Here is a 25,058-nt window from a genome sequence, read left to right as displayed (position 1 = left end):
TTCCTGACCTCAGGTTTTCTAGCAGTTTCAAGATGACCTTCTATTCAGTTCAGAAATATACACCTGCCATTAAACTGATTTTCCCTCAGTCATTAGCCTAGTAAATGATTTAAAAAAACAAAAAACAATTGGAATCATGTATTCAGCGGTGACTAAAGAAAAAGACTGCTGCATGAGACACGCGACACTTTTGATCTCATTACGAGAAGTCAGTCACCTCTTGGCCGGATTATAAAATCACACATGTAATACTGTAGAGAGGGCAGCTTATCATTACTAATAAGAGCATCTGCAGCAAAGGTTACTTCAACCTTGAGCCTCAGTCAAGATGTAAGTTAGATGGGAGATAAAAACACCACTGATACAAATGAGTTTATTTCTAATTCATTAATGAAGCAGTTGTGCTCTCGGCTGGCTTGTGGTCAAACCAACAATTTCAGGAATCATTATTGTATATAGGGTTATATTCCTGTAGTGCATTAACACTAGACGTCCATCGTTTTAGCCCAGTTTCAAACTGTAGTTATATAAACCAAGAAAGCCACCAAGGAGTGTGTGAACCCTGCCAGAAAGTGCTGAGTCTTGGGCATATGGTCACATGATTTCCACCAAAATAAAATGATAGCAAAAGTAGCTACAGTATATGTGTAAAAGTCAGTGATGCGTTCCTACCATCCTTGACTGCTCCGCTATATTATTCTTGCCTTCATTAAGTAGACAGCCAATAGCGGTGACAATGCTGTGCTGATGAAGACTAGTTCCTCCACCACTCACTACTCTTTAACTAACAGAATGTCACAGAGTGGCTTGTTGGCTTGTCCTCTGCCTGCCATGCTAAAGCTGCATCAGTGATGGAACTGCAGATCGTAGAGACTATTCCCTTATCTATTTAGACCAATGGTCTCAGTAATGGATCCTGAAACTCTAGCCCCTTACCAAACTTAGGACCTGATTCGTTAAGGAATGCAACTGCAATAGCACTTGCAATTGGCTGATTGTTGCCTACTGCACATGCATCGCAGTGCATGAAGGCAGCACTGCAAACAAGCAGACCATGCATAGTCATTGCAGAGTACAGGTAGTGAGCGTTTGGAGAGTGGTGATCAGGGGGGGAGGGGGGGAAGAGTGGTCGGAGAAATGCAGTTGCGTCTATCAGTTTCAACTCCGTTGCGTGGGCATGCAGAAATTAGCCAGTGTGATTGCATATGCAGCTTGAGTACTCACTACGTGCAACGAGGTTAGCAATTTATAAGTAAGGTCTGGGCTGCTGTAATTCTGTGTGAGGGGCAGATGGCACTCGATGTTACTGATGTTTGTGGAGGTTTGCAAGGTATTACGGATGTGAGATAGCGGTAGTGAGAGGCAGTGGGCGTCTCTATGCTGGCTGTACTACGGCTTTGCAATTGCATTTATTAGCATATTTTTGCAGCAGACCTGAGTGCGATTACAGAGCTGAGATCACAATAACGATCCTTAATGTATCAGGCCCTTAGTTTGGATGGTCTTCTGGCACTGTGCCAGAGAAACATGGCTGCTCTTTCTCCCACTGCCTAGTAATGACCGTACTTGAAGCAGCGAGATGTTAGCTTGCCCAGGGTGGATGCTTAATTGAGCAAATTACATCTCAGCATGATCAGTTCAAGAATAAAACTGAGGGATTGCCCAAGCTGCCTATAATTATGACCAATGTGGCTACAAGAGACTTCAGTTTCTTTGAAAGATAGATAACTTTTAGTCGGTATCTCACAGGGGCTTTGGCTTGCTCGTGTTGTCCCATCAAGCTCCTTTGTCTATGGTTAGATAAGCAAGTAATTCCAAGGAAGAAACGTTGGATCTGGATGAGTTAGGTGTAAGAGCAAAAACAGGAGCAATTTTTTTTCTGGAATAAACCATGTAGCAATGCATGGGGTGCAAATGCATTTATGGGTTTTTTGCATGCATGGAAAATATTGGCTGTTTTCGCATGTAGCAAACAAATACTGTGCAAATTTGTTTTTATACTAATTTTAAAGCTGCCCCACCTGCAGTGCAACATGGATATAACAAGATGCAAATGGATCCTTTTTTTTTGGTCTTACTTCGAACTCTTAATCACACTCATAATGAGCAAAAAGCAAAACTGGGCAGAAGTGCATAGTCTAGGAATGAGATATTCTTGCATTTATTTGAACTTCAAGACTACACATAGAGCTAATGCGGATTAATGGATTTATAATGCCATGCTGTGATGAGAGCAGCCATTTTTATTTAAACAAAAAAAAAAAAACTGTCCAACGAGAACTCCAAAGAGTGGCAAATCATAATGAAGCTTCAGTGCATAAACCAATCTTCACATTTGGCAAGGCACATTTGATGTTTTAGTGGTGTTAAGAGCACAGCTAATGGACTACAGAGCAGAGGAAAATGGTTATATAGCCAGTGACTCATCAGTCACCACTTTCTTCACAAATAGACAAAGGCACATGTGTCTCCAACCTAAATAACTCTACAGACCTGAGTGCTGGCTTGCAACAGTGAAAGGTTCTGGCGGTCCGTAATGTTGTGGGGCATATTTCATGGCGTGATTTGCTTTATGTGCATATTCAATCATTTGGAAGGCCAGTGCTCTTCGCTACTTATTAGCACTGAGAGTCACCCCTTGTTACAGCATGCCTTTTTCTCATGGCAAGAGTATCTTCTAGGAGGACAATCCCTCATTCACACAGCATGTGTGGTCGTCCAATGGTTTGTTGAGCATGACATTGATGTTATCCATATGTCATGGGTCTTCTCAGTCATCTAATCTGAACCCATTTGAGCATTTATGGGATTTTCCGGAACAACTCCTGAGACAGGAATCATTGTAGTGGTTTTCTTGTCGAAGAATAGAACAACCATTCTTCACACTTCAGATGTAATGTAGCAGTGTGAGCATGAAGTGTAAGCCCCTTGTGTTAGGTAAATTTAGCTAGGAACACCCCTTGATTTTATATTCATGTACACAAAGGAAGACAATTCATACATCCAGAAATATGACTAATTTATGCTAGAGCTTTCTTAGACATTTACAGACTAAGGGCAAAAACAGTACTCAAAAATAGTTTTCATTTTAATTACTAAACTGTTTTAGTTGTGTGCAATACACTTAAACCATAACAAAACTATAACATACATTGTTTAAACTGGTAAGCCCAGGAAAAGTAGAGGATGAAACTGCAATGTTGATAACAGAAATGTGCGGAATTCAGTAGTCACCCGGCTGCAATCAATAGCTTTCTGCTTTCCGGAGCTGAAGCCACACAGTGCATATTAAACATCCTAATTAAAATGTAGACCTATTACTAATCATAATTGCGGTCCTTTTCCTCAGGCTTAATACTACACACAACATTATGCTGCATAAAAGCCATGTTCATAGCATAATTTGTGTCTAATTAATGTCACTCATCTGCCATCAATTTATTAAACAAATCTACTGTAGCAGATCACCCAGAGCTATCCTAAACTAACCCTGACTGAAAACTATATGATATGTTCTGTAGAAACAATTACTTTAAATGTATTGAGGGCACAAAATGTATTTATGCTAGTAAAAGGGACCCGCATATGCTGGATCACCTCAGTCTGCATGCTGCTCCGCCCTCTCTCACGTCCCACTCCACCCTCTCGCTGTCTGTAACCCCATCCTGCTCCTTTATCTGTCCTGTCCAACCCCCCTCTGTCTGCTGCTCTGCTCCCCTCTCTGTGCCACACTGTCCCCCCGCCTCTGTCCCCTTCCAGCCTACCTCGGCTGCATACTTGCCCATTCCCATCTTCCCCTCTGACAAGGCTTATCTCTGTCCTGTCACCGAAGTGGGTGCTGTTTGCTCTTGAGGCACACCCCCAGGTTCCCTAGATGTCCTATATGAATCTTTTTAATGAATACACTTAAAGCACTTTTCAGAGAGATGCTCTGTTCAAAACTTATTTTGATGGAAACGACTAAAGCGTATTCGTCCAATGTTCTATATATTGCACACAGGGAGGCACTGTCCCTACTTCCGTTAACACTTATGTTGTGCATTTATATGCAACTAAAAACTGTCTAGGTCAATATTAACCACAGGACCTCAGAATCTAACAGCACCTTTTATCTGGACATAGCAGGCAGTAATAACCTATATGAATGAAAGAAGTTTTAATTGAAATAACACTGGGGAACAGTAAATCTGTTGCCAGGGACTTAAGAATTGATTTCAATTAATTTTCTGCTCCTGATCATGAATATGCCATGCTTATTTTTCAATTGGCTCTAATTTTTGAGATATGCATATGTCTTTAATATTTATGAAACATTAAAGTAAACAATGTTAAAAATAGTTACAAATATATTTTTTTATATTGATTAAATTTGATTAGCAAAATGTTATAAAAAGACACAGGATAATTACATACATAAGAACTATGAGAACTGTTTTCTGTAGGATCTTCTTTTGTATTCTTGTTGCGGGCAGTCCCTCTGCAGAGTCCAACAGTAAATCGGCCATCATGTGACGATCCCACCTTCCTTGATATCTTTCTTCCATTACCTGAATATCCTGGTGGAACCATTCACCCTGTTCTTCGCTTAAATCTCCTAGATTGGACGGGAAGTGATCTAAATGGCTGTACAAAAAATGTACTTTAATACTCATGTTGGCACCTACTTTCTCGAAACATTTTAGCATGTTGTGGACTAATTAATGATCGTTGTCTGCCTTGTGATAGTCTAAAAATGTTTAAATGACTGACACATAACTCAGCCATGCTTCCGATTCAATTTCAGTCATAGATGTTGTAAAACTTGGATCCTACACCAGTTTTCATATCTGAATACTAAGAGATGGAAATGTTCGACAAATATATGTTAAACAATCGGCTGACTTGTCCAATGCTTTTACAAATTGTTTCATCAAACCCAGTTTGATATGGATAGGCGGCAGTATGATTTTTTTCTGCCAATTAAGGGCTCATGAATGATGTTGGCTTCTCCTACAGTTATAACTTCTCTTGGAGGCCATACGGTTTGCTGCCAGTGCTTTTGTTTTGCAAGACTATCCCATAAGCATATGTGACAAGGATACTTAGTATATCCACTTTTCTGCCCAAGAAGAAAGTTTACCATTTTTAAATTGACACAAACAGACCACTGATGCTGAGAATAAGCAATTTTTTCTAAGACTAACTTGATATTATCATACTGTTCTTTAAATGACCGATAGGAATCAACGCAAATTTATTCCCATTGTGCAGTAATACACAGTTTAAGCTCCTTTTAGAACCATCCAAAAAGAGCTGCCAGTCTTCTGCTCGATATTCTGGTAAGCCCATCATCTGGAGAAGTTCCGGAATATTGCTGCAATACACAAGACGGTTATCTTGGCTAAAGAACGGCAGTATGGCTTGCTCACTATTTCGATACCACGTTATGGTAACATCCGGCTCAAGATAGTACTTTTCTTGAAGTCTAAATGCTAAAAGCTCAGCTCCTTTTTTCCATAAATTCAAGTCACGAAGTAAACCGTTTAGTTCCTTTTGAGAAAATGTGTTTGGAGTAGAGGAACTTTCTTCAAACTCGCTTTCATCTGTGTTGTCACTTGCACTGGATGAAATTAACATTTCCACATCATCACATTCAACTTCGCACAAAGAACTGAATGATGGTACAGGTAAATCTTCGCTATGTGGTATCGGTTGTTCTGCAGAATTCATACTTGGGTATTCCCATTTGTGTTTCTTAAATCGATCCATACCCTTCACATTTACAGCACAAAAATTGCAGACACTCAAGTGATCTTTTGGCTCACAGCACATCATAGGTATGCCGAAATTAAGTCCCTTTCAATCACCTTTAGTCCAATTGCAGAGTGATTCCACGCAGGTTTTACAAAGTTTGTGAGGCACCCAAATCTTGTCTTGTTGGCTTACGTGTCATCCAAAATAAGCTTGTTTTACGAATACAGTTATATTTTTTCTTTTTGCAACACTATATTTGCCACAAATATAACAAAAAACATTGGTGTTGTTAGAACACCATCTCCGAAAAGAACTTATTTTTAAGGCGAAAAACTTTTGTTTCACACATTCAGTGCTAACTCCCAACAAAAACAAGGACATACTGAACAAAATCATCGTACGACACGTCGCAAATCGGGCAATTGGCCAGAAATCGAAGCAACCCCACACATGAATGGTCTTAAGATGCTTTACTGTTGGCATGACACAGGTCTGATGGTAGCGCTCACCTTTCCTTCTCCAGGACAAGCGTTTTTCCAGATGCCCCAAACAATCTGAAAGGGAATTCATCAGAGAAAATAACTTTACCCCAGTCCTCAGCAGTCCAATCCCTGTATCTTTTGAAGAAAATCAGTCTGTCCCTGATGTTTTTCCTGGAGAGAAGTGGCTTCTTTGCTGCCCCTTCTTGACACCAGGCAATCCTCCAAAAGTCTTCGTCCTGTTCAACAGTAAAGCATCCTGAGACCATTCATGTGTGTGGTTGCTTCTCAGCCAAGGGAGTGGGCTCACTCTCAATTTTGCCTAAGAACACAGCCATGAATAAAGAATGGTACCAAAACATCCTCCAAGAGCAACTTCTCCCAACCATCCAAGAACAGTTTGATGAACAATGCCTTTTCCAGCATGATGGAGCACCTTGCCATAAGGCAAAAGTGATAACTAAGTGGCTCGGGGAACAAAACATCGAAATTTTGGGTACATGGCCAGGAAACTCCCCAGACCTTAATCCCATTGAGAACTTGTGGTCAATCCTCAAGAGGCGGGTGGACAAACAAAAACCCCAAATTCTGACAAACTCCAAGCATTGATTAGGCAAGAATGGGCGGCCATCAGTCAGTATGTGGCCCAGGAGTGGATTGACAGCATGCCAGGGCGAATTGCAGAGGTCTTGAGAAAGAATGGTCAACACTGCAAATATTGACTCTTTGCATAAACGTAATGTAATTGTCAATAAAAGCCTTTGACACTTATGAAATGTTTGTAATTTTACTTCAGTATACCATAGTAACATCTGACAAAAAGGTCTAAAAACACTGAAGCAGCAAACTTTGTGAAAACCAATACTTGTGTCATTCTCAAAACTATTGGCCATGGCTGTATACCCTGATGTCCTTGTACAGTATGGAGTACGCTGTCTGCAATACTATTGGCTGTTGTGCTAGCAAATGAACAAGGTACAGCAGCACTTACATAAAGAGGTAATTATTACAGGGAATAAAGATGAAGCATGACACATAATGAGCTGGTGGTTAGGACTTCCATCAAAATAAAATGAAATTTTGCAGGGAAAAATGACCAGTCCATGCTGTATGATATATCCTGAAGCACTGGTTATGCAGAAACCAGGAAGAGAAGTAGAGTAAACGCAAAAGTATCTCAGATACTGGTGGGCAATGTAACAGGGTGCGGGTTTCCAGCGTCAATAACATCGCTGGAACCAGCAGAGAGTTTTCGTTGAAATTCGATGAATGTAATAGGTTTCGAGTTAGCTGCTTTCAAGGATGTTTGACGGTTTAAAAAGCCACACTCGCCTGCATTCCAGCATGACTGCTGGAAACATGCTGGTTTAATAATAGAAACAAGAAGCTTGACCGGTCCTAGTGCTTGTGCCTAAAACAGTATCTGAAAAATTGAGGATAAAAATTACGTGGCCTCCCTGCCCAAATTTCCGATGCCAGCACTAGTCTTGACCAGCCAGGGTTAGTGGAACCATAGATGGGAGACCAACATTGTGGGGGTCCCCAGACCATCATTTCACCAGCCCTTACCAGTTGGCACCAGGGCTGGTTTCCTCTGGCTAGTGGGATACGCCAAAGACCCCTTGGGTCCAACCAGCCCTAGTGTCAATAGCACTAGGGGTCTTCTTTGTGCTCCTGGCGGCAGAGTGTACAGAGGTAATGGTAAATGTAATTAATAATATTGTTTTTTACTGATGAATTACTGGCCCCAACAAGCTTGCCAAGGCATGATGGTACTTGGAGAAGCATAAGTGCCAGCAAACCTGGTTATCGAGGGATTGATGGCACCAGTATATAAATTATTAAAAGAAAGACAGGGCACAAAATAAAGACTCCCCCAGACACCCTAGTTTACCCATTTATTACTCACTCAACCCATAAGGAATTGTCCTCTTATGTCTATAAGAAGAGGACAACTCCCTACGGATTGAGTGAGTAATAAATGGGTAAACAAGGGTGTTTGTGGAGTATTTACTGTAACTACTGTACTTAACTGGCTAAAATCACAGTCCTGCATAAAGAGTGGACAGCAGCCCATGATTCACTGCTGACTGGCAGAGGGAGACAGCAGGGGAGGAAAGGCTGCTGCCGTGGGCTGGTGAACACTCATATTAGGAGCACCGATCACAGACGCCCCCCTGGCAGTGCCTGTAGCTGGGGGAGAGAAGCGAAGTCGCAACTTTTTTCCCCCTGCAGTCTGGACTGTCTTCCTGCAGCCATGGGGGATCCTTTTAAGATCTCCCACCTGGCAGAGGAAGGTTGACTGGGCAACTAAAGGTCCCCCTGGTTGGGCTGAGCCCGGTGGCTGCTAGAAGATTCCAGCAGCTGTCAGCGAAAGCCCAGATTGGCATGGTCACATTTGATGCAACCACGCCAGGCAAATGGGTAATTACAGGTGGAGTACAGGCTCTTGATGCCAGGATATGCGGTCACTTGTGCTGCGACCAGTACAAAACACTAGTAAAAAAACATTATTATTACTACAACCGAAATCAGGGGTTTGGGGAAGAACCCTAGTGCTATTAAACTAGGGCTGGTGGGTCCAAGAAGGGGGGCCCGCACTCCCCTAAGAGATCCAGCCCTGGTGCCAACTGGCAAGGGCTGGTGGGATGATGGTGGGGTTCTTGTGCCTAGTGTTAGTATCACAAAAATTGGGGGCACTCTACAAACTTTTTCCTCATGCTTTTTTCTTTTATATTTTTTTATTTTAAACTGCACTTCATAATAAGGTAATAAGGAGCATGGTGAGCTAGCTGCATTAGCATTTGTCTCGCTGCTCTCTGGCCCATCTAATATTCAGCAGGTTTTTCTGGCGCAATTTCACCTATTTTCAAACATACACTAACTATTATGTCCGGTGAGTTGTATGTTTGACACTAGAGACATCTCCAGGGTGTGTTGTGTCGTGCTGAAAACGGTGGGGTCAAGATTCTGGCAGGTTAGGCTGTTCTTGCATTACAATCTCACCTGAAAAAAGAGACTTTTACAAAGTCTCACCCTATTACATTGTCTTCTCCACTAACTTACCGTTCCAGACGGAAAGGAAAATCATGTGAGATGGCATTCTAGGGCTATAGTTCCCTTGCAGTGTTGGTGGAACTACGGCCTGTGAGCTTATTAAGCTTCCTGCTAACATACAATGGTACTGTATGTTGGGTCCCAGAGATATCGCAGTGATTTCACCCTTTATTACATCCTTCCTCAGTGAGTACTTGAATGTCTCTGGAATGACCCAGGAGACAGCCCTGGAGTCGATTATGGAAAGGGGCAGGACAGGACAGTTTACAAAATGCTATGTGATAATGGAAATTCTATTAGAATACTTTTTAGATTTGCTTGGTTTGTCTCCTATTAGATTGCACTTTGCAATGCCAGCTATTTGGAGCAAACAAAGACAAAAAGCAGCTTTCACAGGGACCCTCTTCTGTCCATTACTGGAGACGCAGACCCAACTCAGTAGTGTCACATGACTTCAAAGTGTCACATGATTATCAGTGATGAAGATGAAGCACACCAACTATTAGGATCAGGTCATTCAAGTGACTGAGCCATGCTGTGTTTTAATGCATTCTCCACTTGCCTTCATCATTTTTAACTGTGAAAATGCGTCATCCCTCTCTTTCTTCAGTCTGTTTACATCACTGGAGATATCACATGACTGGACCTATACAAAGGAAGAAAAAATAAAACAAAGCTTACATTCCTGAAACAAACAATCAACTAAAAGAGTAATGTGTTTCCATACAACAGGCATCACAATGTTATAGTTTCAATTCCAATGTGCAATACACATGTCAAGATCGCTTCAGCACGTTAAGGGTATAGTAGAAAACTGTTGATGACGAGACTGGAGTGCCACAGTAGGGTGGACAGTATTCATGTTGTGTTTTACGTCAGTCTGAACCCTGAACCGACAGGGTTTTATTCCCTGATCATCTATTGATAGTTCAGAAAATACGTATTTCTGCTTGTATTACAGTGTTGTATTACTCCTTACATGAATATGTAATGCTCTGTAGTAAACACAAGCTATAAGTTGTAATGGTTGATCTTCAGTAAGCAATATCTCATCTGCTCATATTATTTTAGGTAATCAATTCACTGAAATGTGCCGTTCTCTGTATGTAATAATGTCTACTGTACAGAAATAAGAAGGGTATTGCTCATTTGGACAGTGCTAGCAAAACAACAAATTTGTTTTCCAACCTGGTCTAAGATAATGTGAAACAAAAGATTTCTTCATCCTCTCCTATGACCCAATTCATAGGGTCAGTAGGGCCGGATTAAGGGGGGGGGGCGACAGGTGTCGTCCCGAGGCCCCCACACAGGATCGATTTGACCCTGCCGTGAACAGGTGTCCAGCAGGACCAGTTCCTGGGTAGAGGTTCCGGAGCCACTGCTGTTTGACAGACAGTTCGAGCTGCTGCACCAGCCGCTCCCCCCCAACCGATGCCGCCCCTTCACTGGCTGCATTGAGGGCAGGGTCAATATGACAAGCCCCGCCCCATATACCTGTGAAATCTGTTATTACAACGTGGGGGCGGAGCCTAATGAATTGAGGAGGTGCTAGGGTCCTTTTGCAACCTGTACCATGCCAGCAGCAGCTGCTGCTCCATCAAGTGTAAGTATGTAGGTGTACTGTTTTAGTGTGTGTGTATATATGTTATATTGTGCACGTGTTAGTGTGCATACTGTGTATGTATGTGTCAATGTGTATACATGTGTTAGTGTGTATATGTAAGTGTTTGCCCCTGTCTTCATGTAGCCTTGGTGGGGGGTGGCTTTGCGTGGGGCTTTCGGGTAGGCTCGGCTGTGTGGCTTCAAGGGGGTCCCCACAACTAAGTTGCCCCGGGGGCCCCCACAAGCCTTAATCCGGCCCTGTATATAAATTATCCTGTAACATTTATACAAATAATAATATAATGTAAAGGTTCCCATACAGTATGTTGACTAAAAACTTGTGCTGCCTTTGGTGTTGTCCATACCAACCAATCCAGTAATTTATATAATTCAGAGTAGAAGAAAAACAATTATCTTATTGGCTGTTAGGGGTCACAACCTTTTATCACAACTAAATCATCAGTAAATCATCTCTCTAGGAACCCTTAGATACAGTATAGTTACTCAAAAGCTGTTCACATATGGGAGGATTAACGTCCAAAATGGATCTTCAGGTAGACCATCAAAATCACTTTCAGTGTCACTGGAAGCCACCTGCAATTATGTTTTCAGTGCATTTAGGAATATATACGATTTTGATAGGCTCAGGTATTTGGCATCTCAAATGATTTTGGGCCATATGCCATGCAATGTTGAGTCAACCCTGCAATATTCACTGCAATACTGGAGTGTGTAAGGCCAGCAAAAACACTTACTTATTTTGCTTTAGTTGGAAAGAAACTAATTTCATTTAATACATTTCAAAAATGATACTTAGTGATTTTGTAATATCAATGTTTTCTATGTCAAAAACAGTGCTGTATTGAGTGCTAACTGTTATATTGTTAAATTATTACATAATAGTAAGTGTGAAATAAAGAAACCAGACCGTCGAGTTCATTCTTTTATAAATACTAATTCTATTCATCCAGAGGAGGCAAATTAAAACTCCTGGTGTAAATTTACTAAATGTCGATTTCAATCCATTTTAATTGATTTCAAATCGATCTAAATCGATGTCATGTTTCATTCAGACAATGTTTTTTTTAGTGTTAGTAAATGTGTTATGGTGCATACACACGGTCAGATTTGTTGTCAGATATGACAGATAACGAATTTAAATATCGTTCAATCGTTCATATCTGAAAGAAATCTGACATGTGGGCCTGCAACGATGAAGGATGCACGTTCCCGCATGTGAGTTCAGATTTGACCGTGTGTATTCACCATTAGTTATCAAATTAGCCTCACATAGGATACATTGATCCATGTTATTTTCATGCCCAGATACTACCATCTTCTGAACCACATAGATGTCTCCTCATACATCTAATCTCAATACGCCACATAGCGTAACTTGCCTTGTGTGAATGAGCCGCCAGGCCCCGTGCAACTAGCGCCAAGCGTCTTTTTTTGCCGGAAATGCGTCTAAGTCTCAATGCGATGCGACTAGAAGGCATCAGCCGCTACATTGTAGCAATTCGTATACAGATTCAGAGTCTCAGTCGCACACAGATTTACAAGTGTTACATATCAAACTAATCAGAACAATCTGCTGGTGCAGTGGTTCCTTTTTGGAATCACGGCACCCTAGAGTATCAGCATTGTTTTCAAGGCACCCCTAAGCCAAATGTTTGTTAATGAGAAATTCAGAGAAAATAATTATAAATAAGTAAATTGTGCTTACCTGTCATCCTTAGGATCAGTTATGTGATGGGGACAGGTTTGCGCTTCTGTTTGTCCACATATTTACATTACATTCACCATAATTTTTTTGATTTGGTTCTGGACCACCAAGCTGAGGCACCTCTGCAAGTGTCCTGAGGCACCCCAGGGTGCCACAGCGCCGAGTTTGGGAGCCACTGTGCTGGTGCATTCCTAGTCTCATCGGTGCTAGCAGAGTCACACGGGACCTGGCGCACATGAGAGGGGCTTTTTGGCGCAACTGCAGCAAAAGGGTTGGGTACGCGATCCCGGCTCTGATAATGCCGGCGGTCATAATCCCGACAGCGTAATCCTGACGGTGGAAATCCGGATGCATGGAGGTAAGTAATCTAACCCTATCCCTGTAATGGAATAGACAAGACTTACCTGAGTTGTCACACTGTCCAATAAATGCCTGACTTGATGTTCTTTAAGCATCATGAGGTCCTGTCCAAGATCTCGGTCTTGTAAAGGCAGCTTGAAGATCTTTTTGGCCACCCTAACAAAGTCTAAGGCACAGAGATACACTAAATTACTATAGAATGTATGAAAATTTATTATTTGTAGGGCTAATAGACCCAAATTACAAGTTTATGTATCTTTAAGCACCACTTTGGCATGCATTAGCAGCTGAATTACGTACGGATTTGCATCTGCCATCGCATTAGTGTCCATCTCAGAACCAGGACCCATGTTCCCGGTGATTTTTCTACTGTGCATCATCATATCGCAGGGAAAATCTCTGCCACTGCGGATGAGGTGTGGGCCCCCTTGGGGGGCACTGCACGCCCTTCACCCAATATAGATAAGTGACTAGTGAGGTCTGTAACCCTGCCCCTGCATATAAATCAACCAATCCACACAGTGCTTTGCCTGCTCAGTTACAGAAGCAGCACCCTCCTAACATGGCTGCATAGGACTGAAAGTAATCCTGGTGGACATACCACCCACATTGCAGATTTTTCCTCACACACCATAGAAGTCGGGTTACCGTAATTAGCAGTTATATAAGAAGCCACACATAGCGACCGCACATTGGGCCTGATTCAGAGTTGGGAATAGAGAGAGAGATAGCACTTAACTGTGAACCTGGACAAACCATGTTGCAATGCAAGGGGTGTAAATACATATTTTTTTTTTTGCATGTAGGGTAAATACTGGCTGCTTTTACATGTAGCCCACAAATACTGCACAGCTTTATTATTACTCTACATTTTAAATCTGCCCCACCTGCAGTGCAGCATGGTTTCACCAAGATGATCAGTTGAGAGAGATCTCTCTCTATTCCCAACTCTGAATCAGGCCCATTGCTGTAAATTGAATACCCCCCTTAAAATCATAATCTTTAGGTAGATTTTTAAGCTACTCTCCAAGGACAATATGCAATACATCTGCTCTATGGAATCAACTTCAAGGCAATGCCATTTATATGACATTGCCCAGGAGTATTTGGAGATGTTGATTTTCATATTGCCCTAGCAGTAACTTAAAGCTCTTCCTGCCCATAACCATGTTTAAATGAAGTGATTTAGGGCACACAACTTCAAAATTAATTCTAAAAGCCTTGGGATATACTATGTGGAATACAGTATGTACATATAGTTGCAGTAATATAAACTTGTGTATAATACATTAATCACCTCCAAATGACACGTTTCCATTGGCATCCATATTTACGTGGGATTTCATCAGCTGCTTCTGCTCCTCTGTTGGGTTGATACCTAGATAGTTTAGCGCCTGTATAGGATATAGAATGTGGAGATTATGGCTAGTGTAGATGTAGAGCAATAATATCTACAATACAGAGCCACCAGAAGCTATACATGTGTACATACAAAGGACCTGATCCTGATGCGACAGTGTCATCGGACACAATGGAGGGTTGTTCCAGGACGGTGACTGGGAGGTAACAGGGAGATGATGTATCTTATTGGAGTGTCACGGAAAGCAGTTGCATACAAAGACGCTGAACCGCTCACCTAGAAGGCCATACTGAGTTGGAGAAACTGCCCCTGCCATAGGACTGGTGCAAGTTTCAATAGTGAGACTGATGGTGGCAAATAAAGATGCACCAAGAGGTATTTGTACATCTACAGACGCTGACAGTGAGAGTCTAACTCCTTGCACATTCGGATGCATGGATGTACACCAGAGAAGGGCTCGTACAGTCTAGTGCCATTAGCATAAAGACTCAGACGCGACTGCGACATAAGATGCGTCTGACACAGAATCAGTGTCAGGAATGCAAAATATATGTTACATAAACTTACATTTTGCTTTTTACAAAAGATAGTAACTGTTTATATATATATTTCATATGTTCTAAGCCCAGGAAGAGACATTTACCATTACCTATATAAATAATAAACCATTTCATATACAATATAGTGTACTGTAATGATGATATCTATTGGTTGGCCTAGACTAGACACAATGGGCAATTGCTGGGATTCACATGAGTTTTTTGCATTTCAAAACACGGATTTACTAACAATCGTGTTTTACTGTCTCTAGCTTACCGGTGGTGATACTGACTGTGTGTGAGTTCAGTCGTATTGGCCGGGAATCAATAAACCTTCCTGTGTGCTGTGTGTTGTGCGGAATCACTGGACAGATAAGTGTGAGCTGTGCAGGCTTCTGTATGATACAGTCCAAAAAAACAAAATCGGCGTGGGGTCTTTTCCTAAAAGCATAACCAGCCGCTGACTTCTGAGCCTGTTCTGATACTGGAAAAACAGGAGAAAAACGCCCTGGGATTCCCCCATATTTCCAGTAACTAGCAGTGGGCTCAACCAGCCGGATGTAATGCCATAGCAGGGGGACACACATCATGGGGTCCCCCTGCCATCACATTGACCAGGCCCAAACTGGTCACCCCAGCCTTGGGATTACTCAGAAAGTGGGAACCCCCAAAAAGAGGTTCCCCCTCCTGAGGATGGTATGCAGTCGGGAAGCCGGCGGACCTAATCCCGACAGCTGGCTTCCTGACTGCTTAATCCCGGCGAGGGTTAAATGACAGGCGTCTAGATCTAGACGGTTAGGTTTAGGGTTCCCGGGGGGGACTTAGGGTTAGGCACCCACCAGGGAGGTTAGGTTTAGGCTAGGGGAAGGCAGGGTTAGCGTTAGGCACCCCCCTGGGGGATTTAGGTTTAGGCGGCGGGGAAGGGGGGGGTTAGGTTTAGGCACTGGGGGGGAAGGTTAGGGTTAGGCACCCTTAAGGGGGGGTTAGGGTCAGGGGTAGAATTAGGTTAGAGAATACTTACCTTGGACGATTGGGATTTCCTCCTCTGCCGGGATGCCGCTGTCGGGATTCCAACCGCCGGGCATGGGTCTGGCGGTAAATCATACCGATTCCCTGAGGATACCTAAGGGCTGGGGTGAAGCTCGGGGTTATTCACAACACACCTTGTGGTGGTGGGTGCAGGGTTAATGTGTGAAAAATAATTAAAAATATTGTTCATTACAATGGAACTACAGGCGGCAGCTAGTCCAGACAGCAAGAGCCCATTGGCACCTGTACCCCACTGTAAAGATAAAAAACAAATAAATATATATAACAAAATACACACCTCAAATATTTTAACCCTTTATTAACCACTCACTCGCAGTCCATACTTACCTACTCCATGGCGTTGATCAGTCCCCTTCCCCAGGTAGACATCTAGGGGGCTTGGCAAAGAACAAATCTCTCTCCCGATCCTACGGATATGTAAGAACTGTACATAATGTGTTTCCAAGAGAATGACAGTTCCCACGTGGTTTCCTGCACCTTAGCGCTGATTGGCTAAGAGTCAAGCCCCCTGGATGTCAATCTGGATAAGGGGATCGACCAGCCGCTGATAGCCCGGCCGTCACACTGCCTGCATGCACTGTCTGTCTGCCACTGACTCGCTCACTGGGCAGTGCTGGATTGTCAGTCCATGACACACAAATAGTGACAGTCTGTGTAGGCGCTATATACTAAAAACTTTCTGCATAGGCTGCAGGGAAGGGGCAGGCACATTGAGGCATGGGAGGAGAAGCATGCCATGCAGTAGTCAGGCAGCTCAGCATCAGGGCAGTCTCTTCTGTGTTGCAGAAGTTGCCAGTGGGCTCAACTTCAGCAACTGTATATATACTCTGTAACCTGTATACACACAGAGTAAAAACCAATAAGCCCACACAGCCGCATCCAGGATTTGCGTTCCTTTGTGGAACGCAAAAAGGTAACTATCGTCTGCTCTGGCTAGCGGGCATTTCCAGGTGCTGTTAGCCGGGAGATGGACCACCCGGAAACCCAGCAATTGCCTCTATGACATGCCACGTGCAGGATGCGGAACGCAAGGCAATTTGGTCCGGCTTGATTCATTTTGCAGCACCAGACAGATCAGTCTTCATTGGGGAGCTGGAGCAATTCATGTGGGGGCCAAAGTTTTTAATTGTTTCCTGCGGAGGCTAATGTATTTCGTTTTTTTTCCTGTGGGGTATAATGTGTTTTATTTCTTCCTGTATTGGCCAATTTTGTTTTTTGCTTTTCCTGTGGGGGTCAGTGGGTTTTATTTTTTTTATTGTGCGATACACCGTACATACATCCCGATGGTGTGCATACCGAGTCACAGTACAGAATTAGACGCACACACAGAAAGTGTATTAGAAATGTGATGGGCGTTACTGGGCGGTTACAGGGGTTTGGCTAATTAGATGCAGATGTAACGTAGTATGGGCGTGTCTTTGGAGTGACGGGCGTGTTGCTGAAAATGGTTGGAAACAGAGATGCTGAGTCACTTACATTGGAGGTCATATTCAGACGGATGAGTGAGTAGCAGAAACACATGCATAGAAATAATGGATGGTGAGCAACTTGACATACATACACAAATCCCAATTTGTGTCTTTTTTTTTTTTTTTTAAGAAAAGACAGGGCCACTTGCTTGTGTTGTCCCCAAGCTCAAAGTTGCCAGCCAGCCCCTGTCCACACCGTTTTCCCCCCATGTTTTTTCCAGTACCAAAACGGGCTCAGGGGCTGGTTATGCTTTTGAAGGGGGACCCACGCTGTTTGTTTTCTATATTTTAACAATTTATTTACACTGTAACACACAGAAGCCTGCACAGATCACACTGATCTGTGCAGTGCTTCCACACAACACGCAGCTCAAAGGCACTTCTACGTATGTGATTCTTCTATTCTGCTGCTGATTTTGTCCCATGCAACAGCGTTCAAACGCATTGGCATGCCTGCGTTTGGCGGCCCCTCTCCCCCAGAAACGATAATTCCTGTCAATCACTCTGTGATGGGTCTGCGTAGTCACTGACCTTGTGTTGCATACGCAGAACACAACAGTCGGCCGATTACATGCATAATCAGTTGTGATGCTTGCTGTATCAAGCCCTATGTAAAGTGTCTGATGTTTGATCCGATGGTCTATAGCAGGGGTGGGCAAATAAGCGGCCCTCCAGCTGCTGTTGAACTACGAATCCCAGCATGCCTTGCAACAGTTTTACCACGACCAAATAGCAAAACTGTGGCAGGGCATGCTGGGATGTGTAGTTCTGCAACATCTGGGGGGCCGCCTATTGCCCACCCCTTGTCTATAGCAATATATTTGTATGTGAAATTGTGTGTTGCATGTGAGTCTCATGTAAATGTACCTTAAATCACTGAGTTGCAATTTTGGGTAAAACTCGCATACAAATGCAAATTTTCCCTATTCTTAGTAAAGTAACCACTTACTTTTCTGCATATCCCGTTTAAGATATCAATGGCCCAAATTGCCTTTGTGAGTCCCTGTGCTACTGCAACACATGTATCTTATAACTACAGTGATCATTTCAGACTACAGCATTTTAAAAAGATGATTGGAGCTGTGACAGGTTAATACTGAACTCTTACCATTTCCAGTTTTTCTGCTTTCAGTTGGACATCAGGACTGAGAGAAATCAACCTTTCCCGGCTGTGTCCCTGATTAGGAACTGTAAATAAGGGACACCAGGGTGTTTGCTCATTACAGAGGTTAATTGCAGCCTGATGTTTTTATTTGTGCACCAGAGGATCACATTCCCATCTCTGCTTCCAAAGTCAAGAGGCTTTAAGCCCAGGTTTGTGTGACTTAAGTTGCCAATTGCCGCTTTGCAGAATTTGGTTCATCATTCAGCTGAATCTTGATGGACCAGCTCGTTTTCAGTTTGTCTCTAATCCTAAGTTTTTCCCATAACCCTGAAGTCTTCCTCTGTAAGATACTAAAGTTCTATAAACACTGTTTTAATTAAATTAACACATTCAGATTCCTAGAGCCACTATTGTCATAATAGTTGTTGTGCATGGTTGTGAACGCCAAATGTTTGATCACTACAGTCTGAGATGAAAAAATATAACAGCAGACCCCTCAGCACCGCCTTTCAACCTTTGCTGCCTAAATCCTCATACGCTTTTTCCTTCCACTGCATTACAGCAGCAAAGGAAAGGAAGGCAATCTACTTCAACATGACATTAAATTGAAAGCATGCTGGCACCATGGTAACGTAATCTTGCTTGATTTTACAGACATCTGTTCATTATGTGACTTCTGTTAGAGCTATTGATTGCTACAGCTACTTGGAGAATGCTCCACCGGCTCTTCTTGGATATTTCAGACCTCTCGGCTCAAAGAGGTCTGCTGGAGGGCTTATTTTAGGAACTCATAGACTTTTCAATTCAGTCGTCTTTTATCCACTTTTTCTAAAGTAAGGCCTGCATCTTTTGTGTGTCCCAAAAAGCCCGTATTATGGTGTATGTTCTTTAAAAGATTGAAGTGAAATTAAAGTGTGAAACTCGTGAGGAGGTTACCTGACATGTCTAAGGTATTCCTGTCTGGAGGGGCTGATAAGCGCTGATCCTTACTGTATCCACTTTGGCTCTGTGCAAACAAATAGATAGAGGTAGGATTATTTACTTTTTAAATCCTAAAGTAATTAGCATACAGTATATATTTCACATTAAAGAGATTGTACATCAAAATTCTGAGTTTAGTATGACACACAAAATAAATACTGTATAACCAAACAGTAGTCAATTCTGTAATTACAATATGTTCATTAGCATCGTATTTAAGTATAGGTAAGTATTCTGGTGCTCGGCTCTTTTAGTCATAAGCTAAAGTTCTTTCAGAAAAGCAATAGCAACAGTGACACTTGTGAACAGCAGCAAACTAAGGATCATAATATAATTTAGATAGTTTTTTTTAAGAGTGTTCCAGTAAAAATGTTCATAGTCCATTCCATTTATGAAATTGAAAAAAAATGTTTGGGCAGCAAAAACAGGATTATCTTTCCAGGAGGGAAGTCAACCTTGTACCTCCCCACCCCTGTATAGACTAAACAAAACATCAACATTTTGAGTCCATGGCCAGGAAACTCCTCAGACCTTAATCCCTTTGAGAACTTGTGGTCAATCCTCAAGAGGCAGGTGGACAAACAAAAACCCACAAATTCTGACACTCCAAGCATTGATTAGGCAAGAATGGGCGCCCATCAGTCAGTATGTGGCCCAGAATTTGATTGACAGCATGCCGGGGATAAAGGTCTTGAAAAAGAAGGGTCAAAACTGCAAATATTGACTCTTTGCATAAACTTAATGTAATTGTCAATAAAAGCCTTTGATACTCATGAAATGTTGTAATTTTACTTCAGTATACCATAGTAACATCTGACAAAAAGGTCTACAAACACTGAAGCAGCAACCTTTGTGAAAACCAATACATGTCACTCTCCAAACTTTTGGCCATGGCTGTATATTACAGTATGTCTGGAGGACATCTATCAAGCAAGTGGTCATATTTCCATACTTACTGGAAGACTGGTTTTCGTGGAATCAGGCATTGAAGACATCTTTGTAACAAAGCCCTTTTGCTTCTGAGCATTCTCTGCTGGTAACAAGGAGTCCATATGTGTTTCCCCTGGTCTGATGAATGAGATCTCCCAGGAGGAACACTTCCTGCAGGGTATAGTAGACATCTCACAATTTTAGGTACATTCACCCAATCTACTCCTATAAAAGTCTGGTGCTGCAGGCTTAAAACAGGTTTTAAATATAAACTATGACATAAGACGCCCAAAACCTAGGTCCTTGTGATATACTGTACATACTTTATATCAACACCTTCTACTGCAGGTAGAATTCATAAATTTTACTCTATGTTATTAGACCTCAGATTAGATTGGAAGAGGTTCATGGGTAGAAGCAAATAGCAAATGTAAATATAAGGAACCGCCAAGATGCTGTTGTGGTTTAGTCAAATGTGCGTATACAACCACACGGTCGTCCACAGAAAGGGCCCGATTCTGATGTGGATGGTATTGCACAGCCGCAGGGAAGCGGCTGTACAATACCGTATAACTAAAACGCAACTGCAGCAGGAGGTGTCTGTAGCAATATACGCCTCCTGCATGCATCTGAGATCCAAGTGCTGCGTTTGAAGACACAGCATCGGATCACCATTGCACCCTTGGTCAGTCACAACTGGTCAACCAGGTCCAAGAAGTCTGTGTCTGACCATGACGATACACCTAGAAAACGTAGACGACATGCCCCCATTGTGTAGAACAGTCCTGGTCTCCACCTCACACACGCCGCAACATTTCAATCGTGCTGCGGGAAGGACTGCGATCGGTCACGCAGAATCCATTTTGCACATGCACAGATATCAAAACATCGGATTTGTACTTAAACCATCGGGTTTGCATACACATCACAATCAGGCCCAAAAAGAATATAATAAAACATAATACAAAACTACCCTACACCCAACACAAATAAAGAAAAATAAAATGCAGAGTTATGAATGCTTTCCAAACCACGAATGTATAGGCAATCAATTTATTAAGTATATATAGTTCAGGCAAATGCAGGAGTGGTTTAGAAGCCTGACAGAGTTTTCAAAGTAAAACATTGACAAAACAACATAGAAAAGAAGTATACCTTAATTTTGCTCTATTTAATATGCTTTTTGCCTCCTCACATGACACGCCAATCAATGATTCTTTATTCACAGATACAAGCTGGTCTCCAGGTCTTAATCGTCCATCCTAATTAAAGAGGAGAAAATTATCGACTAGAAGGCTTTGAAAACCATTCCCTAATTAAGTGGAGTTTGTAACTCAGAAACCCAGCAACACATGAGCCAAATGTTGTACAGCCAAAGGTAATGTTGGAAAAACAGTATTGTGCTAAAAACTCTTCACAACTTATTTGTGTAAAATTAACTATACCAGTATATTAAAATGAGAATTTAGCATTTTTTACGTATTCTTTTTAGAGTGGAGATGAAACAAAAAAAATCCTGCATCCCAGGCAAGGATTGCTGCTGGGGTAATGGCAGCATCAATATGCTGACATCTGCCAACTGAGATGCAATGATATTACTCACCTGCACAAATCGGCAAAGGCAAACACATTGAGGAAGTCACTAGAAGTGACAAAATGCATTTGGGATGATTTCAAAACAGTTAACCATCACAGATAATTTGCTTTTCTATTTATTTATTTTTACTATATTTATGTTAGATTTTTTGGCATTTATGGAATATCTTTATTTTATATATGTACCCATCTACAAATCTTAGTACTTCATTAATAATTTAACTTTGTTCACATGTCAAATGCTGGATTAACAGCAGGGTAGCAGGGTGGTTGTCCAGGGGCCCCCATACATGTGGATCCCCACATAAAGCAATATCCAGAGGTGGATCGGCCACTGGACTAATGGCTCACACACTAGACGATGTCTAGTGCTCCCGCGGATCGTTAACCATGTATGCCATCACCTGAACATGCAGGGCAACCTGACTATATCGTCAGGCACTGCATGTTCTGGGAAGTGCAGGGTGACGCCACTGAACGATATCATTAAGTGTGTATACCCAATGTCTTCTGCCCGGAATCCTGACTGCCGGCATCCCGAAGGCAAGTAGCGGGGTTAGGGTGAGGGTTAGCGTTAGGCACTAGGGGGAGGGTTAGACACTAAGGGGGGAGGGTTAGGTTTAGGCACCAGGGGTGGAGGTTAGGTTCAGGTATCGGGGAGGGAGGGTTATGGTGCATACACACGGTCAGATCTGTCAGATGAACGATTGAACGATTTTACCAAAGAATTGAACAATTTGAACGATTGAATGATTTTTGACTGCATTAAAATTAATGGAATCGTCCAAGTCTGACTGCAAAAACATCAGATTTCAGATATCGTTATCTGATCATCGGGAACGCGCATCGTTCATCGTCCATCATTCAGGCATGTCAGATATGTCAGATTTTCCTTCAGATATGAACGATTGAACAATTTTTTAAATCGTTATCGTTCAGATCTGAAGAAAAATCTGACCGTGTGTATGCACCATTAGAGTTGGTAGAGGTGTCGGTATCCCGACACTGTCGGGATGCCGGCGTCAGGATTCGGACCGCCGGGATCCTGAGTGCCGGCATCCCGTACCCAACCCACAACAACACATGCACCAGAGGAATGCCGATTTATGGGACTCAAGAAAAGTGGCAACTGAAATAGCAGGACCAAATAAAAGGATGTTACTGACCATAAGGAAAGTACTTACTGACCATAAGGAAAGTACTGGAGGTTCTTAAAAAGAGAATGAGTATGTAATATTGGCAGCTGTTTAGCCACCGGTTCAAATCCCGACACAAAAAGCCCGACAGCAAGAGATCCCAACGTCGTGGTAAGTACCCTAACCCTCCCTTAAAGGTGCCTAACCCTAAAACTCCCAGGGCGGTGCCTAACCCTAAATCCCCCCCTTGTGGGTGACTAAACCTAACCCCCCTTCCCGCACCCTAAACCAACCCTCCCAGGGGGGAAGGGGGGGTTGCCTAACCCTAACCTACCCCCGGGAGTGCCTAAAAACCCTCCCTCTTAGGGGTGCCTAACGCAAACCTTTCCCCCCAAACCCTAACCCTCCCCTGGCTAATGCTAAGGACGCCCCGGACTTACCTCGTTCGGGCTGTCATCCTTCGGCGTTAAAATTCAGATAGGCGTCAGTATTTTGACTCCTATCTGAAGTCCCCTGTCGGTCTTCTTGTTTTGGGATATAGACCGGCGGCATTAGCGTGTCTTTCAGCAAATTCAGGAAAATGTCTGAATAGTAATTTTTTCAGTGTTTTTATACAAGTTTATACAAAGTTGGAAAACACTACATTAGCTCCAATTTGAAAGTTTAAAAACCCCTCTCCCATCAATAAAAAAACCTCCACATACCCATGGCCGGATTAAGGGGGGGGCACTGGGGGCATGTACCCCCGGGCCCCCCTCTCGGAGAGGGCCCCCTGCCACCAGGCCCGGCGACGGGGGGACTAAGGCACACCTGTACCGGGCCCCGAAGTTCAGAGGGGCCCCGAGTGCTCAGGGCACCAAGCACCTTTCTGCCGCGGTTCCACGGATTTTGTAAACACCCCCCAGGCCAGGCTCCAAGCGGAGACTCTGCATCACCTCCACCGCCGGCCCTGGCCCCAGTCTCTCTTACTTGAACGGGCTGTGGGCACCGCCGGCGGGGGTCGGATGCGCTGTGCATACGTTATGCGCGGCGCCGCGTCAGCGTCATGAACTCATTCCCATCTCATGACGCTGCGCGACTGCCTGCGCCGGTCCTCCACTCTGGCCTCCTATTCACCACTGAGTAGCGGGCGCTGGGCTCAACAACGACAGCAGGGAGCCAATTAGTCACCGACAACACCCGCCGCCGCAGCCTACCCACCACCCGCCAACCTCCACCTGTTGGTCTGGGCTGCACCATCCTGGTCTGTGCACTGTCTGTCCCAGTGTTAGGGTAAGTCAGTGACATACCTTATTCGTTTAGGCAGCTCAATTTTTCTTATATAGATTTATATATATATATCTGTATATATATCTATGTTTATATATATAGATCTATATATATATATAGATAGAGAGAGATCTATATATATATATTTATATGTATATGATATATATATATATATAGATCTATATCATATACATATAAATATATATATATAGATCTCTCTCTCTCTATGTATATGATATATATATATATATATATATATATATATATATATACAGATCTATATCATATACATATAAATCTATATATAGATCTCTCTCTCTCTCTCTCATATAGAGATTATATATATATATATATATATATATATATATATTAGGGATGAGCGGGTTCGGTTCCCTGAGAACCGAACCCACCCGAACTTCGGGGATCCGGGGCGATCCGAGCCCAAGCTCGGATCTCCCTGTCTGCCCCGGATCCCTCTCCCGAGGCAAAACCTCGAGATCTGCTGTCGGATCTCGAGGTTTTGCCTCGAGCGGCCATTTAAAAAAAAATGCCTTTGCCTTTAATGGGCAAAGTGCTGATTGGCTGACAGAGCCGTCTGTCACGGCTCTCAGCCAATCAGCATTATGGTGCTCATTTGCATGTAGCACGGACTCGTGAGATCCGTGC

The 25,058-nt window shown here is 42.8% G+C and overlaps 1 protein-coding gene across 2 annotated transcripts in view; it reads right to left on the bottom strand.

Moving 5' to 3' along the window:
• STXBP4 (syntaxin binding protein 4) overlaps nt 1-25,058 on the bottom strand; it is a 275,156-nt gene that overhangs the window by 196,457 nt on the left and 53,641 nt on the right. For both annotated transcript variants that reach the window (XM_088475045.1, XM_088475035.1), the window contains exons 4-10: nt 21,547-21,653; nt 20,418-20,562; nt 19,417-19,486; nt 18,484-18,563; nt 14,255-14,351; nt 13,002-13,123; nt 9,832-9,915 (exon numbers count right to left, since the gene is read on the bottom strand). In XM_088475045.1, the coding sequence (XP_088331171.1) occupies nt 9,832-9,915; nt 13,002-13,123; nt 14,255-14,351; nt 18,484-18,563; nt 19,417-19,486; nt 20,418-20,562; nt 21,547-21,653 (705 nt within the window). The remainder of the gene's footprint in view (nt 1-9,831; nt 9,916-13,001; nt 13,124-14,254; nt 14,352-18,483; nt 18,564-19,416; nt 19,487-20,417; nt 20,563-21,546; nt 21,654-25,058) is intronic.

This window comes from Taudactylus pleione, unplaced genomic scaffold (assembly GCF_031769625.1).
Source record: "Taudactylus pleione unplaced genomic scaffold, aTauple2 ptg000016l, whole genome shotgun sequence".
Classification (NCBI taxonomy): Eukaryota; Metazoa; Chordata; class Amphibia; order Anura; family Myobatrachidae; genus Taudactylus; species Taudactylus pleione.
This window is presented reverse-complemented; position numbering and strand designations above follow the sequence as displayed.